Source organism: Labrus mixtus, chromosome 11 (assembly GCF_963584025.1).
Source record: "Labrus mixtus chromosome 11, fLabMix1.1, whole genome shotgun sequence".
Lineage (NCBI taxonomy): Eukaryota > Metazoa > Chordata > Actinopteri > Labriformes > Labridae > Labrus > Labrus mixtus.
The window spans coordinates 7,891,981-7,909,469 of NC_083622.1; the positions used below are offsets into that span (position 1 = coordinate 7,891,981).

Consider the following 17,489-nt stretch of genomic DNA (forward strand, 5'->3'; position numbering starts at 1 on the left):
CCTAAAGGTCCTGCTTTCTTGGGTCATCTCCTGATTCTTATCACAAGGCTTTCTCTTAGTTTACATTCAATTACATTATCTAATTATTATTGCATCCTGCTGTTGTTACAGCATACATATTGTTGGACATTTCAAGGTTTGTGACACACTGTAATGTCTGCTTTAATAAGTGCGACATAAATTAAGCACGGAGCCAATTCATATTTATCTCCAAAGGCTTCCCAACATGTTGCATGTTACATAAAATCTTTAGTGTTTTTGTGAAGCTATCAACTGCAGGGTTGTGAGCAGGATTAAAGAGTGGCTGGCAGGTTGCGTCCGAGGCTGTATTCAAAAGAGCTAATGTCAGGACTGTGTGTGTCTCGAAAAAAATAAACAAAAAAATGAAGCCCAAGGGGTTTTTCCAGCTTTGAACACACTCACTGTCATAAACAAAACACACACACACAAAACCATAAAAGCTATTTGTGTTTATAAGATCTTACACAATGCATATGGGCATCCATGTGCGCCCTAACGTTATGGGCACATATGTGACACACGCACAAAAACACACACAGCTGCCATCAGAGTCCCAGACTCCCTCTGTAGCTGTTTGGCAGAGTACGGTGTCCGCCGGGGGACATAAACGACAGCGGCAGATGGCTTTGTCTACACACTCTTTGGCGTGTAAAATGGCACGTATATTTCACAACTTAATGAGCGGCCATTAGGCTGATTCACTGTCACAAGTGAGAGAATGCGTGTACATGATTCAGTCTACATGTTTGGAACTTTCTGTTTGTGCCAATGATGGCGCCCCCTGTGAACAAAGCACGGTCAGTACATCTTATCTCTTCATTCCTTCATGCCAAAATCTCATCCTAACATACAGTATATTTAAGTCAAATGTGTCACTGATTGATGATATTTGTAGTAGAGGATGTAAAAGAGGCTGTTTCTTTAAGTGTCTCATCTGACACATATGCCATTACAGCAGTTACAGGTGTTAAAAGATTACCATAGAGAAATTGTCAATCTTGTCCCTGATGTTAGGTCACATAAAATCATCAAGTGAGTAGTAATTCAATTCTGCTTAATAACCAGTTTAACTTCTCACGGGGGCTTTAAACGTCATGCATTTTTGACCATTTCACTTTTCCTGTTGCTGCAGTGGCTGCAGATTAATCCAGGTTAAGTTTAAAGCTAAGGCTAGGACGCCATAAGATTAGCATAGAGGCAAACGCAGTCATGACTTTTCTGAGGTTGTATTTCCAAAGAGTAGTTCTTGTCCTTTTTCCTTTTACCAGTTCTTGAATAAAAACAGATTTTGATTTGCTACCTGTGTTACTTTTGTCCATATGTGCTTTTTGGTAAGCCTGCAAACTGCTTTTTTTTTTTTTTTTCTTTGAAATGCATCTTCTCCTCTTCAGTCATCTGCACGTTATTCCGGATGCAAAAAACCATTCTATGAGGACCAAAACTGAAAAATAAAATTAATACTTTTGTTTTATCAAATGTTTAAAAAGAATATTCACCAATTTCCATGTTACTTTATTGCTCAGATTCAGCTAAAGGTTTCATCTCCATCGTTTTTCTGTTTGGTAAAGAAAGTCTTGCTCTGTTTCTCTCCATGATGTTTTTGACCGTGGACCTGTCAAGATGTCTGACAGAAACATGCACGAAGTGAAAATACAAAACTGCTGAAGGTATTTCAAGCGTGAAGGGAACAGTGCTCGTTCTTTTTCTCATGTTTTTTTTTCATGCGTATCAAAGATGTTGCTTCCGTGGGTAAGGACCATGCCGGAGTCACGATACTCACTTTTAACAAAGAACACCACGGAGACTCGTAGTTAAAGATTCTCTGCTGCAAACGTGGTGAAAATGACAGAAGTGAAGCAGCTTTAATAAAACTATGACAGAGCAATGACCAAGTTATCCTTCCCAAACACACACCTTATCCCTTATCCCTACCTTTTCAAACAGTCCTCTGTGCTCTAAATGAAACATCTGTGCTGTGCTTTGGTCAAAATATAACATGAATATATAACCAAAAAAGAACGGCGGTCCCAATATGTGAGTTTACAAACTAATATCAGAAGCATCTGTTAAGTAAACACACACTTCCACAGAGATGAGAGTTATGTGAATGGAGGTGTCGGGGCGTAAGGCCGCTCCTGCTATGGTGTCTACATGCTAAGCAGGCTCTTTTTCAGTGAACAACTTCCTGTATCCTTCCTGAATGCTTGATGGTGTTATTTGACCATGCAGCTGAATTGAAAAGCTGGAAACAAGCCAGGAGGCATTTTGAGCGTGGGCATGTGTGAGAAAAGAGAGCGATAGCGAGATGGCGAGAGATGATGCCCCAACATCACGTTTTCCAGGAGACTTCAACGCACTCAACCTGAGAGCAAATTCTGCCTTCGTTTAAAGAAGAGGTTTTATGTAAGTCAGAGTTGGACCGTGGGAGGGGAGGGGAGGAAGGGAGGGACACATAAAGGAAGAAGGCGAGCACAGCGAGCGAGGATGTGCTGGTCGTCTTGGCAACCCAGCTGAGTGGTAAACGGAGCAGATGCGGCGCTGACATGTCATTCCATCACACGCACGCATCCTCGCTCAGCCGTCCACCGGGACACAGTCGTGCTTTAGCGGCTAGTTCCAATTTTCTTTTCTTTCTTCCTCTCGCCCTCCTCCTCCTCCTCCTCCTCCTCTCCTGCTGCTTGTCTTCTTAAAAAATGTCTTTTCTTGTTCACTGGCTCTTTACCTCCCCATTCCAGCCTTCAGCCCGTCCCTCCTTCTTCCTTCTCCTCCCCCCCCCACCCTCCCCCCTCCTCCTGCACTTCGCCAAGCGCCTCCAGCTGAATCATGCCTCGGCTTTGACATTGTGCAACTGATTTTTTTTCCTCTTTCTTTCTTTGACAGTCATGAAAAAAAAAACCACGTCAGCCAGGTTGAATGTCCTGATTCACTTGTGATTACAAGAAATGACAAAACAACCAAGCAGAATTGTACTAACAAGAACTGCCTGTGTATAAAAAGCATGATGTAGTACTGAAAAGCTCCATTGTTGTCCTGTGGAAGCCCTAAGCATCCATCCAGTCATTTCCTTTTATTTATAGTTAAGATCAAGACCTATCTTCTGTATGTCTTTCTAAAACACATAAACTAATTATCACTGTGTTATTATCCTGAGATAACATGGATAAATTAATTTCAAAGACAATCTTTTGGAATCAATTTCCTTCCTCTGCAAATCTCTCTTCCTGTAGATCATCGAAAAATCAAATTGAAAATGACACCTCATATGGGACAAAAAACTTTTACTGTCAAACTTATTTTCCACATTTAAAGAACCCTTTGAATGACTTGGATACGTAGATCACCTTGTTCTTTCTTGTCTCCTATAAAACCTCCCACGTGTCCCACAGGCCTTCCCACAATGTTGTTTTCCTCCCAAACCCATCCTTATCTCCATCACTGCCGCTCACCCCAGCCACATTTAAAGCGTGGTCACAGCAGGGCGGGAATACAGCAGTTTTAACCTTGGGACAGCACCTAGCCACATGACAAAGCGCTAACAAATGCTCTCTATATTTACCTGATTAGTCTGGCCCAGTGGGGTGAGATAGGACGAGGCAAACAGAGAGTATTTTACTTACACAAAGTGACAGTGGTGCAGATGGGGTTGTGGTCCTCTAATAAGACCCCCTGATGATTTTGATGAGGACTAATGGAGGTTGAGAAGGGAGGGGAAGAAAGTTGACAGTTCAGTTCCTCGAGAGCTGTTGGACAGCAGAGGACACTCAGCAGGAGGTACTTAGTAAACTAAAAATACTTTTTTTAGTTTGTAGCTGAGGAATCAACAACGCCAAAGCAAAAGATTTGATGTCTTGCAATCAAAGATTTTATTGATAAGCTTTAAATCTAATCAATTATCAGGTGTTTTTATCAGTACAGACTATGTATGGTAGTTAATGTAACAATTTAAATTTAAAGAGGACATTATTATTATTATCACCCTTTTCCACCTTTTCAAACAGTCCCCCTGTGGTCTAAATGAAACATCTGTGCTGTGCTTTCGTCAAAATATAACATGAGTCAAGCACCAGAGGAGGTTTGTGACCCTGTATAAACCAGCTCTCTCAGAACTCTCCGTTTTGGTGTGTGTGTCTCTTTAAATGTAATGACCCCCCCCCCCCCCCCCCCCCCCCCCTGCGTAAAAGTTTTGTTCTAGGCTGGGGGTGGAGTCCATGGGTGGATATACCAGGAGAAGGGAGGGGATTTTTTTTTTTACCAGAATCCCACTGTGACATCACAAGGAGAGCACATTTGAAACAGAGCATTTTTCTCTGTGTTGTAAGACTTATGCAGACCACAAACAAAAGACTGGATGGGTTTATTTCACACTTTGCTGGTTGGTAGACACTCCGGTTACCCAAATATATGTTCAAAAACACTGTACAAGTGGATTTTTCATAATATGTCCCCTTTAAGCTTAAGCGCACGTGTCTATGACCAGCGTTTTTCTGTTGCACCAGCTGCACACATTTCCTTTACAGTACCCGTGCAGTTCAGCATCTTCAGCACTCAGCATCCTAAATGGTGTTGAAAGCCAAAATGCAAACTTTGACATTTCAAAATGGTAGTCAACAAACTAATGGGTGACATTGGAGTGGCTACATCCACATCAATAGACTAGCTAATGTAGGATTCAACAACTTATCCCTGAAAATGTTGTCGAAAATTATTAGAGAGACTTTCCTTTGAAAAATTGACGAAATATTCTTTATACAGAGTCACCTTCTCTCAAAACTTTCCACAACAACAGATGGAGGCTGAAAAAAAGGAGCACAATGAGCAGAGAGGAGAATTTAGTTTCAACAAGGTCTTTGGAAGGTTGGAGAGAGAGCAGCAGGAAACTGGACCGAAAAGCCAGAGAAGTGGATTGACGGGATAGGGCACACCACCGTGTTTACTGAATAATTTAGCATAAATCCTAAATTTGCATTAGGCAACTCTTCCTTGGAGCAAACCATATTTTCTCATGCAATAACTGTGGAGATTGGGGGAAAGCTGAGTGAACTCAGCGGGGAAAGGTGAATCTGAGGCAATAATGCCGGTAGAGGAGAGGAGAGGACGGTTTGGGCCACTGGAACCTTTTTCCATAATAAGTCTGGACAATAAAACAAGAGCTTTTATACTGCCTACAAAACAGAACCTCATTCCAACAAACTGTCTCATTACTCTGAGGGCTTTTGGAGGGAAAGGACAAATACTGGTCAGATCGAGAGATTAAACAATGGAATTAGTTTTTAAATGCTGATAGAGAAGAACAGACACTCAGCATTTGACTTATCTGATGGTCCTGAATGCTCTGGATTTCTTTGGACCAGAGAAGGTAGGCGGTTTTAAGGCTACCCCCACACGGCCGTTTTGGACGCCCCTCGGTTTGCCAGATATGAGAGCAGTTATCAGGTCAAACCAACAGGTGTTGCAGCGATGGAAGCGGGCAAGAGAAGTGGTTCAGATAGAAGCGATTGTACCCGACCTAAAAAGCCTCTGCATGTTTCTAAATAAATAAAATTTACAGACCGATGCAGAGCTGGCTAAACACTGAAGCTTCAGTGTCCACCACATGGCAACCTGTGTGAGCATCGACTCTAGACAGGAGGGGGCGGGGGGAGTTAGCTCTCTAATGTTTAGGATTTGGACTGAAATACATATTTTAAAAGCTACATGTCAGAGTGATATGTGTAAATCTGATTTTGACAACCTCAGAGAGAAAGGGGCCTGGACTCCATGCTTGGAACCAACGTGATAAATGATAAAACGTACTTATTACACAGGCAATAGAATTAATTTTGTAGGACATGAATATTGGACAAATGTTTCGTTAAACAGAAAAAGCAGCACACTGACATCCTGCTGCTACAGCTGGCCTTCCAGCGTCACTGTTGATGCCTGGCTTTGCTTTGCTGCTGATTGAGAGCATGTGAGATATGTTCATCAGATGGGAATGAGATGATGAAAAATAAAACCGGGTATGAAGCCTGGAGGTCTGCGATGCAACGTGTTCAGAATGTCTGAAAGATTTAGAAACTCAGCAGCTGCACCAAAAAACCCAGAATAGATCAGATAACAAAAAGAAACTGACGATACAATCCAGGCCACCTCCATCTGACGGCACTCACATTATTATTTTAGGTCAGATGCCTTTTTGTCTTTCATCAGCCAGCCTGCTAGATTTCCCCGAGGCACCGGGTCTTCTGCAGCACATTCAAAACAAACCAGCTTAAATAAAATATCACTGCATCATGAGCTCCCATTACGTAGATGGAACCAGTACAACCTCATTAGTAACCGCAGTGGGGATAAAACTATCCCATTCAATCAGCCAGTAATTCTAAATCCCCCGATCTGAAAACTGGAAAGACTTACAACATGATCATTGTACTCCATTTGGCATCAAAAGGACTAGACTGATTACTACTACGGTAATAATAGTTGCATATTTTCAGACATTTTGGTCGGGCAAACTGGTTATTTTCACAAAGCTGAGGCAATGTGGGACAGCTAAAAAAGATAAATATATACCAAATATGTCCAAAGCGATGGTCATGTATCTAAAAGAAAAACAAAATGGCAAATTACAAGTGCACTGTCAACACTCAAATGGTCTCAATCTTGGCTACATCAGACGGGGTTGGCTCTTTATTTCCACATTCGGTTTGCATTAATTTCCCCTAAAAACGTGCTTACTGTTGCAAATAAACAAGGAAATGGCTGGCATTGTCACTGATAAAGACAGGCTGGTTAACACTGTAAATGACCCAATCACCATGAGGATCTCTGGACACCACTGTGTCCGAAAAACCTATTAGAATAAACCCCGAAGTCCCTGGAGAACACTCACAATCCCATAAACTGCAAACCAATTAGTGTTTTGCAGATGTGGCCCTCGCTTCCAGTCACTAAAACGATCAAGGATTTTTGGGTCATGGCTGTCAAGATGTTCAAGTTTCCTTGGGGCAGGATGAAACATGGTTACCTAACAAAGAGGTAACCAATAACCATTTTGTCAGTTAGCTTTTTATTAATCATAACCGATTCCTGTGCAAGTCGTCGTGTAATATGAAAATTAAAATTAGCCTGAGGGAGCCGACTACCGGTGTTGAAGCCGAAAGAAGCCAAAGCGAAAATGCAAAAAACTGCAGTTCCAAGACTGTCCACTAGAGGCTGGCTCCAAAGGCAGAGGAAGCCCCATTAGGTCCCATATTAAAGTGTCCATTTTTACAGCAGGACTAAACATGTTTGCAGCCTTGCATGTAACTAAACTGCTGCAGTATGCTCTTAAGTTGATGTTGTGATTCTATCCCAACAACACATAGCATTGATATAAAGGTGAGTATGTTTATTATAGGGTCATATAAAACTGACACTTCTACTTTTGCATCATTCTCTTTAGTCATGTCATACCTCAGGAAACACGCCCCTTGCCGTCTGACAGGGGAAGTCTCCAGCTGTGAACAACCACATCACGAGAATATCAAGGGCAGTCCTCCTGAATTTCACTACAGATTCTCTCCTCAGAGAGTCAAAAACCGTCAAAAACAAATGTGTGTCAACAAATAAGTATGTCAGGCCAGCCTCGCACTGGCTAAATCAAAGTGTGTGTGATTGTGTGTCTTTTTGTCCTTCTCTGCACTCATAAATCTCTGACCTCTGGCCTGATTCCATGACCCAACGCTCTTTGACTTGGAAGCCATCCCTAATACACACATAATCCTGCGAGCACGTGTGTGTGTGTGTGTGTGTGTGTGTGTGTGTGTGTGTGTGTGTGTTGGGTTGGGTGCAGAGGTTTATATCAGTGTGTTTCCATGATGTGATCATGAAATCTAAAATGGATACAAATGGCTGTTAGTGTTCAAAACCTCCCCTTAATTATATCAAGCTGCAGGACTCACACACACACAAAGGCACAGGCACACACACACTCGCACACAAGCTCGCACACTCACATTAAACCCGACCTGGCTCGCCCGAGTCCTTTCCATACTGGCAATCGTTTTAAAGTTCTGACTCATGCTCTCTCTCTCAGTTTCTCCTCCACCTCCTCTCATTCTCTCTGTCCACCTCTCATCTCTTTCTTCCTGTGTTTCTCTCTTTTATTTTCTGTTGACACCCTCGCTCTCCTTTCCTCTCCGTCTCTCTCTCACTCCTTTCCTTTTCTCTCAATAGCCGATAAACACTCCGAAACATAAACACCCTCTCCCCTTTCCTGTCCTCTCTGTGTTCCCCCTTCCTCTCCCTTCCTCTGTTCTCTCATCTGTTTCTCCGAATAAGGTCGTCAGTCCTGCAGCTCCAGAGCAAGAAGCGATTTACGACACTAACGCTGTCAGATCCCGTTAGTCCGGGGGACAGGGGAGCCAACAGAGGAGATACCTTAGATAGCTTCAAACGAAAGGGGAGATCACATGGCAGTGTGTTTATACAGACTGACTGAGTTAAAACCCCCCAGAACTGAATGCATTCATAAAGGAGGCTTTTTTCATCTTGTCTCAATTTATGTGATTCCTTTTGCAGTCTCTGTTTAGGACACAAATAAATTCAGGAAGTGACGATTTTAAAACACGTGCTGCAGCTAAACCTGCAGCGGACTGAGGGTGAGTGGGACAGCTGAGGCTCTGTGATTTACACTCCGCAGTATTTCCCTCCTAATCTCCATCCAGATCATTTTATTTATGCTCCTCTGGTTTGTGCACTCATGTTGACCTCCTTTTACTTCAGGGTAGTGACAAACAGTTTTTGCTTATGTTAAAACAGTTTCAATTGGGCCATTTCTGCCTTTATTGCATAGGACAGCTGAAGAGAGACAGAAAACATCAGGAGGAGAGAGTAGGGGGATAACGTGCAGCAAAGTGCAGAGGTCGGACTTGAACCCACGGCCGCTGCGACGAGGACTACAGCCTCCGCACTTGGGGAACATGACACAACCAAGCTACCGGACGCCCTGGCTTTGTCCATCTTCAAAAACAGTCTATGGTTCACACGTGCACAAAACTCTTGCCAAACATTTTCAGGGTGAGCTGCTCTATAGGTGCATGCACTGATGTCTCTCCGGAGCAATTTGGATTTTGATTTCAGAAATACTTTTTTTTTTTTAAAAAGACGCTTAAATTTCCTCTTTGGGGGCTCCGGTAGCCTGGTGGTTAGTGCACGTGCCCCATGTACGGAGGCCGTGGTCCTCCAAGCGGTCGGCCCGGGTTCGAGTCCGACCTGTGGCTCTTTCCCGCATGCCACTTCATCTCTCTCTCCCCCATTTATGACTCTATCAACTGTCCTGTCACTCAAATAAAAGCCAAAAAATTAACCTTTAAATTTCCTCTTCCTATAATACAAAATAAAGGCCGACTTCTAAAAAACAATAGAGACTACGCTTCCCATAATACAACTTGGTAAGGATTTCCTTCTTCTCAATCAAAACTATTCAATTAGAAAACTTAATACTGCATGATAATGATGCTTGCTGAGCTTAATGAGTATTTGGCTGTTTGTCCGGCAGTCAGCTTTGTGAAAAGCTCTGCAGCTGACACCGTGCATCAGGCATAAATCTGGCTTAGGGTGAAACTCACACCGTGTCGACGTGTCGACTGGACCAGAATAAAGCATTTGATTTGCAACGTGCATGTTTCCTTTGTATTCTGTTGGATTAAACAAAAGCTCCAGTGTTGTCATTCATGTGTAAGAAATATTGCTTTAGTGCAAATGTGGGTAGGAAAATAAAACTCTTGTGTACAGTGTGCATCCTAAAATTCTTTTCACACCTCTATCATGTCTTGAGGTTACCAGTTTGTTGAGAAAGGTGTGCTCCCCGGCCCTGCAGGTACATATTTCTGCCTGTAGGAAAGAGATACGACATGCTGGTCTCAGGTCAGTAAACAGCTCTTCAAAGGGTCATGTGTTTTACTGCAGAGGGCTAAAGGGCGGCACATTCATCCTGCTGTAATTGAATCGGCCTTGATGTATGAAGCAGCTCCAGTTGGGCTGCACGCACCAACACTCAACACACAAATACACACAGTGAACACACACAGGGGCTCACAGATCCACATGTGCATGCAAACTCATGTTCCTCATGTGCATTCAGATACACAAATCATGCCCAAAACACACACACACACACACACACACACACACACACACACACAGGAACATATTGGAGCTCATCTGTGCCAGCGCTCCAGTGACCCACATTGCTCTCCTGCCCAGCAGTGCAACGCCGCTCGGGTCTCTCTGCAGCCTCGTCTGACAGACTCACACTCAGGAGCTTCATCACTGCTAATATCTGCTGACTGGGGAGCAAAATGTGCCCCAAATATCTGGATCAGGTTGTCTCCTTAGCAAGATTCATTTTGCAGTACAACTGTGTGAGGAATGCCAAAAAGATATACATTTGTGGAGAAAGCTGGCCATCTCTCGAACTTTTCAGAGCAAACAAACCTCTTAAGCTTGCCAGTATTTGCTGTAGTTTTGTCTCTGATGTTTTGGATGTGTGTGTGCGTGTGCGTGCAGCTGTTGGCCGACTGATATTTTTCTCCATCAGCTCCAGTCAGGGTGCCGATCGTCACTCCTGCATACATTTGCATTCAAATCATCGCAGCTGCTCACTAATTGGCAGCCTCCTCTGACTGATTGGTCGGTTAATTTATTTCATGATTATGGGGAATCTGTATGTGAAATCATTCTGAGATGTTGAGCCTGTGTTTATGTTTAACAATAGCACACACACACACACACACACGGACGGAGAAAACTCTCAGATCACATCAAACAATGATAGATCTCATCAGTCTCTGCTCCAGGTGTTTGTTAGAGATAAGATTGCTTTTAGTGCAGCCTCTTTTTCAGCTACTGTTGGTATATATGCAGATCTTTATGCATCTTGCTTGATGGATTGCTTCCAGTACGGATGCTGACCATCAGAACAAAATGGTGGCTGTAGAACAGAAGTTGTGACACATCAACCAAATGTTTAGATATGTTGTTCCTGACATTTACCTTTTCCTCCTCATTGTTGTGCTCATAGAAGTTGAAGCAGAGATGTTCTATCATCTGCTTCAAGCGAGGTATCACCATGAGTAACTAAAGAAAGCTGAGAACATAAATTAAAACGATTTTCTAGTCTGTTAAAGTCTTACCCAGCATTTTGCATTTTTTTGACTGAGGCTGAAATGCAGCATAATTAATGTAATCTGCATGTTTAACAAAACAGAATGAAACGAGAACGCTTGCAGACACCGAGGAGATTGAAGTTGATGGCAGACGCGGTGCCAGGATTCCATTAAAACTGCTTCCCCTTCTTACCAGGGGCGTGTCCAGACTTTTCTGACTGGGGTGGCCCAACCCAGGCTCTGACTTATGCAAGGGTGGCCTGAAGTGTGATGTGAGCACAAACTCAATCAATAAACCAATAAATATACCTCAAGATAATGGCAACATTAGCTTGATATATTAATGACACAAAAAGAAGATGTATGTTCAAAGTCACGATTTAAAGTACTCAAAAATGTGCATGCTAACTCCTGCAGTCTAACTTTCAATGTTCTGGTCCCGACATATTACCAGTTAGTTCTTTGCAGGTAAGACAGAGTTCATTACTTTCCTATGAACCCGTCTTATGAAACAAATTTGCAAAGTTTTTGTTTACAATTTAAAGTAGAAAAAAAAGAAAATATTCACTCCAATACAACATTTAGAAATTAGAAAAAGCTATCCTAGACAGCATACCCTCCCCCATCAGCTGTAATCCTGAACACACAATCGTTCTCGGATCAGACCTGGATTTTTTGATCAACAGATGCACTGTGGCCGTCGACTTTCAGATGCATTGGCAGATAATTTATATGGAGCGTGAACTCCTCTGGGGCTTAAACCATATTATCATAAATAGTTCTGTTAATCCGTTGGACTTTTGACCTCCACCTAGATTCATCGCCATCGCAGCACCATTAGGTGGGTGGTGAGGAAAGTTGTGGATGCAGTTTGTGGCTTTAAGCTTGTTAGTTAGCGTAATCTTGTATATAGGTTACATTAGTGTACAAGAGGTAGTCTGTTTTGGGGTTCTCCCAGAGTGCACAAATTGTGTTCAGCAAAGTCCACAATAAGCAGTGTCAGTGCAGCTGGTAGCTCTTTCTCTTTCTGAACTGTTTTCACCATGTGGGGTTTGCACTCCTGCTAGCTACTAGTACCATAGCTGAGCTTTTAGCCTACGGTAACGTTGATATTTGTGTTGGACCGACCACCAATTTGTCTACGGCCATGCTGCCCTACTCTTCCGTTCGCTTATTGTCTTTAATTGAGGAGTCTTTTTAATCAATGCTTTAACTTAGGTTTTGGAGCAGGACCACATATGCACCTTCAACCACCTGTTAGGTCTACTTGTACCTAGTCATCCCACACCTAACCCACTCTGTGTCTCAGTTTTTCAACCCACCCTCCCTTCCTTCCCCTCCATCCCCCATCCTTCCTCATATCTTCATTTTCACCCTGCCTATGCATCTGCTATGCGTTTTTAGGTACAAGTCTAGGTACGGTCTGAGCCAAGATCCGTTTGGGTAGAAATCCGCCTGAGCCAAAAACCCCATGCCAAGTCTCCCTCTGCCCCACCTTCAGTCCATCCTACCAGACCAGCCTAACGGACAAAATCCTCTTCCTACATCCGAGTCATCCAAACATTCAAAAATACCAGCCTTTCATTCAATATTTAAAATGCATATTATGACCTCATAAGGGAGAATAAATGTTCAAGCTTGGTCCACATTGCTATGTATTCCAACACTCTTTGTGCATTGAAGAAGCCGCTACATAAATAAATGAGGGCGGATTTCTAATCACGTCAGTGGATAATGGTGGTACACTTGTGCCCATGGCAGCATGTCTCAGCATTTTATATTGGTTGCACAAGTATGGGGGATGCAGACAACTTTTTTGATATTCACCAGATTTTACGGTAGTTAAGATATCAAAGGGGGCTGCAGGAAGTTTCTCGGTATCTGTTCATGTATTTGCTCACACTATAGGGCCAATGTGTTTTTGTGTTTTGTGTGTGCGTGACAAAAGGAAAACCAAATCCCACAATATAAAACAGGATCTCAGCGCACACTCTGGCAGAAGTTTGGATGTTTCCTTGTAAAAACTCTCTCGTTAAAATAACAATAATGCGTTGGTTTGTATATTCCGCACTGAGCTTTTCCACATGTTGCTGACGATGAGAGCACAGAACATTATAAATCTAGAGTTTCACGGAGCCGTGCACATCATGTGACAGAGCAGTTTATTTTATATGCTGGTGTCTGATTGCTCTTAAGAACCAACTGCTATAAGCCATGAGGAGTTCCCCTTTCCTATTATTTCCGTGGATTTGACCAGCATGAAAAGTGTATATTATCTATGAGCTCAGGTGTGAATTGATGGTTTAATATTCTTAATGCCAATGCTGAATTTGAGTGCTATGTTTTTTGCAATGTGGTTTTAAGGTGTTTTTGTCTCGTCTTACCTGCAGAAGACTCCCATGCCCTCCAGCAGGTAACACTGTCCATTATTGAAGCAGTAGTTTGGCAGCATGTCGCAGGGCGAGCGGCAGCTTCCGTTGACCATCTGATAGCCGACGCGGCATCCGCCCATCCCATCTGACCCGTCCACCGGCGCAGTTGCTGGAGGGGCCCCCACAGGGATGTTTGGAACTGGAGCCCCTGCACCAGGAAGTGCCGCCCCTGGGTTGAATGAGCCAGAACCAGGGGCTCTGGGCTTGGAGCGAGCAGGAGACCCAGCGGCGAGCCGGAGGTCTTCATCCGTCTCGTAGGCGTCGGTGGTTGTGCTGTAGGTGTACTCGTCAGCGGTCGGGGACACGCCATCCTCGTAGGGGGTGAGGTAGTCGTAGTTGTCCGGCATTGCCCAGGAGGTAGGATCTCCAGCCTGCAGCTCATGGGCCAGTGATGAAGGAGAGGGTGGGGCCAGGTCGAGGTTGCGCCCACGGGAGGAAGGGTCGAAAAAGTCCACGTGGAGGATGTCAGGGTTGGAGGGGTTGGTGGCAGGAGGGGCAGTGGTGGTGAAGAGGCGATCCAGGTCAAACACGGCTGTGTCCTTGGCGTGAATCCAAGGCGGGTCAGTGTGTGGAAGACGCTCCTCCTCCTCCTCCTCCTCTTCCTCAACCTCCAACACCTCCGATTCGCGTGGGCTGCCGGGTAACAGGTGCTCCGTCTCAGCAGAATCAGGGCTGAGCCGAGGTGGAGCCGCCACTCCCACCTCCTCCACCGCGGGTACCACCGATTCACCGAACATGCCACTGCTCTGATCCTCCTCCTCGCCTGCACGGGGGAATCCGGCCCGCCCTCGGGGTCACAGTGCTGACCGCGTCAGGATTGGCTGAGACACTAACTCCATTGACCTTGTTAGGCCCCTCCTCCTCGTTAAGCAGCGAGGTAGCATTGGCCACACTCGCCGCCTCAGTGGCATTGGTCCCAACAGTGGTTCCTACAAAAATCAAAGAAAAACAGATTTTTTTTATTACATATGATCAGTTTGTTGAAAAGCTTTCTGTGGAGGGAAAACGCTTAGTTATGCAGCCCATAGCTTCCAGATTATTAATTATTACTTTGCATTATGAATATTTTAAACTATCAAAGTCGAATCATTGAAAACCAAGCCTGATAGACGGATTGTGAGACCCTGAGCACGAGTTTAAACCCACACAAACCTGAATAAAGGCTAAAAGAGACAGATTTATTTCACAGGGATAAACAGAAACAAGTCAAGATGGGTTTGACTCAGATTACACAGCACGGAGTGTATCGACCAGCTCAGGAGAAACTCGCAGCTCTCGGACCGGTTACCAGAGTGCACGGCTCATTAATCAGACGGCGGCCGGTTTGATTTAAAGCACCAACATTGAACACCGACTCTTAGATATTGTACTAATAAAACTATGGATGGGAGCCAATATAATTTTGGTATCGGGTCAGATATTGAAGTAGTTTATGTATCGGATATCTGACGGATGGATGGTCAAAGACAAAACTTTCACTTTTGTGCCAGTTTTGAACGTCTTCTTAACATTTTGAGTGTCTTTTCATCGAGTGCCACAGGTGCTCACCGGGATCTTTTCTGGTTGACCACTTTTACTGAGGGCGCCAAACTGGGGCTAGTTGTTTTGTCAGAGAGGAACATTAAACCCAGGTGAAAAATAGACAAAGATGATCGCTTTAAAATATATAAATATGTTATGCCAAAAATAGCGCACATCATTAAATTTGATTTATATTTCTTTCAGGAACAGTATTTAATACTAGATTGTGAGTCTGGTTGTTGAGTCAAATACTGTGTATGTTCACTCCTATTGGAGAGGTGGCCACAGGGGGGGCCAAGCTCGGTGTTACAGGGGCACTGGCCCCTGTTGGCCCCTGCCTAGAACCGCCCTTGATGGAGACCGAGGGCGCACTCACACTAGGCCCAGTTGTCCCGTACCATATCGCCAAGTGTGAATGCGCCCCAAGAGGTTACTGTGTGGCTCGCTCTCATTTCCAGATGTAAAGACATTTCTGTTAATCTCATTGTTAGAAAATAAACGTTTGCTTTTCTGACATCTCGTACAAATTGAACTTGGAAAACATCTCAAATGGAAACACAGGAGCTAAAAATGTAAAGCCAATATTTGCCAAGAAAGAGACAGACTGGGCTGTTGAATGCAACAGCTGCTGTTGTTTGTATCTGAACTACAAACACCAACTGGTTTGCAAAGACTTCTTCCAGCCTTATGAACGTGTGGTCCACCGCCACACAGTGACATCTCAGACATTGAGCGTCCTGAGGTGGACAAAGGGGGCTCAAGGAGTATAACAAATTAAAACGAGACATGATTGGCTGTGTGTTTATCCCCCGGTCGATTACTTCATCCCGGGGCGGCTCGTTGAGTCATGTAGAAAGCTGCTTTACGGGCGCTCCCCCCTTTTGGATTAAAGGAATAATTCACTAATGTACTTGAATGGTGCAGAGCTGCAGGATTACGGATTATGGGGTTTTGAGAGGGAAGGGATTGGGAGACGTTGGGGGTTTCCCTGCAGGAGGGGAAGTGATGATCTTGAGGAGTCAGACAAAGCAGGGTCTGGACAATTGTAAGAAAGAGGTACATATGTGCAGACGACACAGAAGATTTCCTCAAGAGCAACAAATAAAGATCGTTTTTCTGTTGCTAATATCTTGCAAAACTATAAAAAAATATATGCAAACGAGCAAAAGCCTAAAATGCACTAGATTTGAAAGAGACTTTGAAAAACTCATAAAAGACTAAGATCTGAAATCTTCTCAGATTTAAGGACTTCTTTGAAGATTTTGCAAAGACTGGGTTTCATGCAGGATTGAACCAGATACACAGCTGCCCCTTTGTGTGTCCAGTGGTTTGAGGTTTCTGCAGTGATTGAGGTCGTAACTGTAACTTAGTTAACATAGTGAGCAAGCAGTCAGATAGAAAGACTTCCCGTCCTCCCTACCTCAGACTGTGAGACTATGCCATAACAGCTAGCTTTTTAATGTCACATTCAGTGAGGACGCAGTGACGCCAGGATTGCTGCTGAGCAATAAAACGAAGGCAACGTGATCAGACAACAAACAAGCTCGTCGTGTGAGGGACTGTAGTTTTGATTTGAGTCCTCTGTTAAAAGTCATATTGGTAGGTATCGAGTTCCAAAGCTTTGCCCCCTTTGCAGAGAATCAGACTGCCCAATGGAGGTCTCGTACATTGGGACAAGACAATCACCACTGACAGAGGCTCTTGAGATCGCCCTAAAGTTCCCTGACACACCACGTCTTGGCCAAAAAGTTGCACTTGAACACACCACAAAGACTACAGCCGACGGCCAACCACCACGTACATTCTGCTCATGCATGAGAGGAACTAACTCTCCATGCCAGCAGGAGGCCGTAGTCCGTTGTTATGATACGAGAAGACCATTTTCACACCGCTGTCGGTCATCACTGGTATTATAGGTAGTCTACTAATGGAGAATAATGTCTGATAAAAAGTTTTAAATGGCGCTGGCGTTGTCAGCCCTTGGTCTTTTAGTGGAAAAAAGAAAAGAAGAGGCGGAGGCGACAAATAAGGAGAAACTGCACTAATGGGTGAAAGCATGGATACTACAGCGACATGCTCAAGGGGCTTTACAGAACCTGTGTCGAGAGCTGGAGTGAAATGAAACCTCCAAACAGCCAATCAGAGAGACTCCTCTCACCGATCGTGCCGATATGTCAAATTGGCTGAAAAAAAAATTCAACACATACACACACACGTCAATATCTGCCCTTTGATACAGTTTGTTAACAGGCAGGAGCAATAGACTCATAAAATATCTGTTGGCCTTTTCAGGGACGTGATGTAATGGTTCTCGATTGCGTTTTATTGGAAGTCATTGTTCATTGTGTTTCCGTCGGTTACGTGGTTACTGCCGGCTCGACGACAA

At 43.9% G+C, this 17,489-nt stretch overlaps 1 protein-coding gene across 1 annotated transcript in view; it reads right to left on the reverse strand.

Moving 5' to 3' along the window:
* LOC132983484 (chondroitin sulfate proteoglycan 5-like) overlaps positions 1–17,489 on the reverse strand; it is a 50,022-nt gene that overhangs the window by 16,892 nt on the left and 15,641 nt on the right. Inside the window, 2 exon segments of the mRNA XM_061049801.1 lie at positions 13,535–14,358; positions 14,360–14,511. Coding sequence (XP_060905784.1) covers positions 13,535–14,358; positions 14,360–14,511 — 976 coding nt within the window.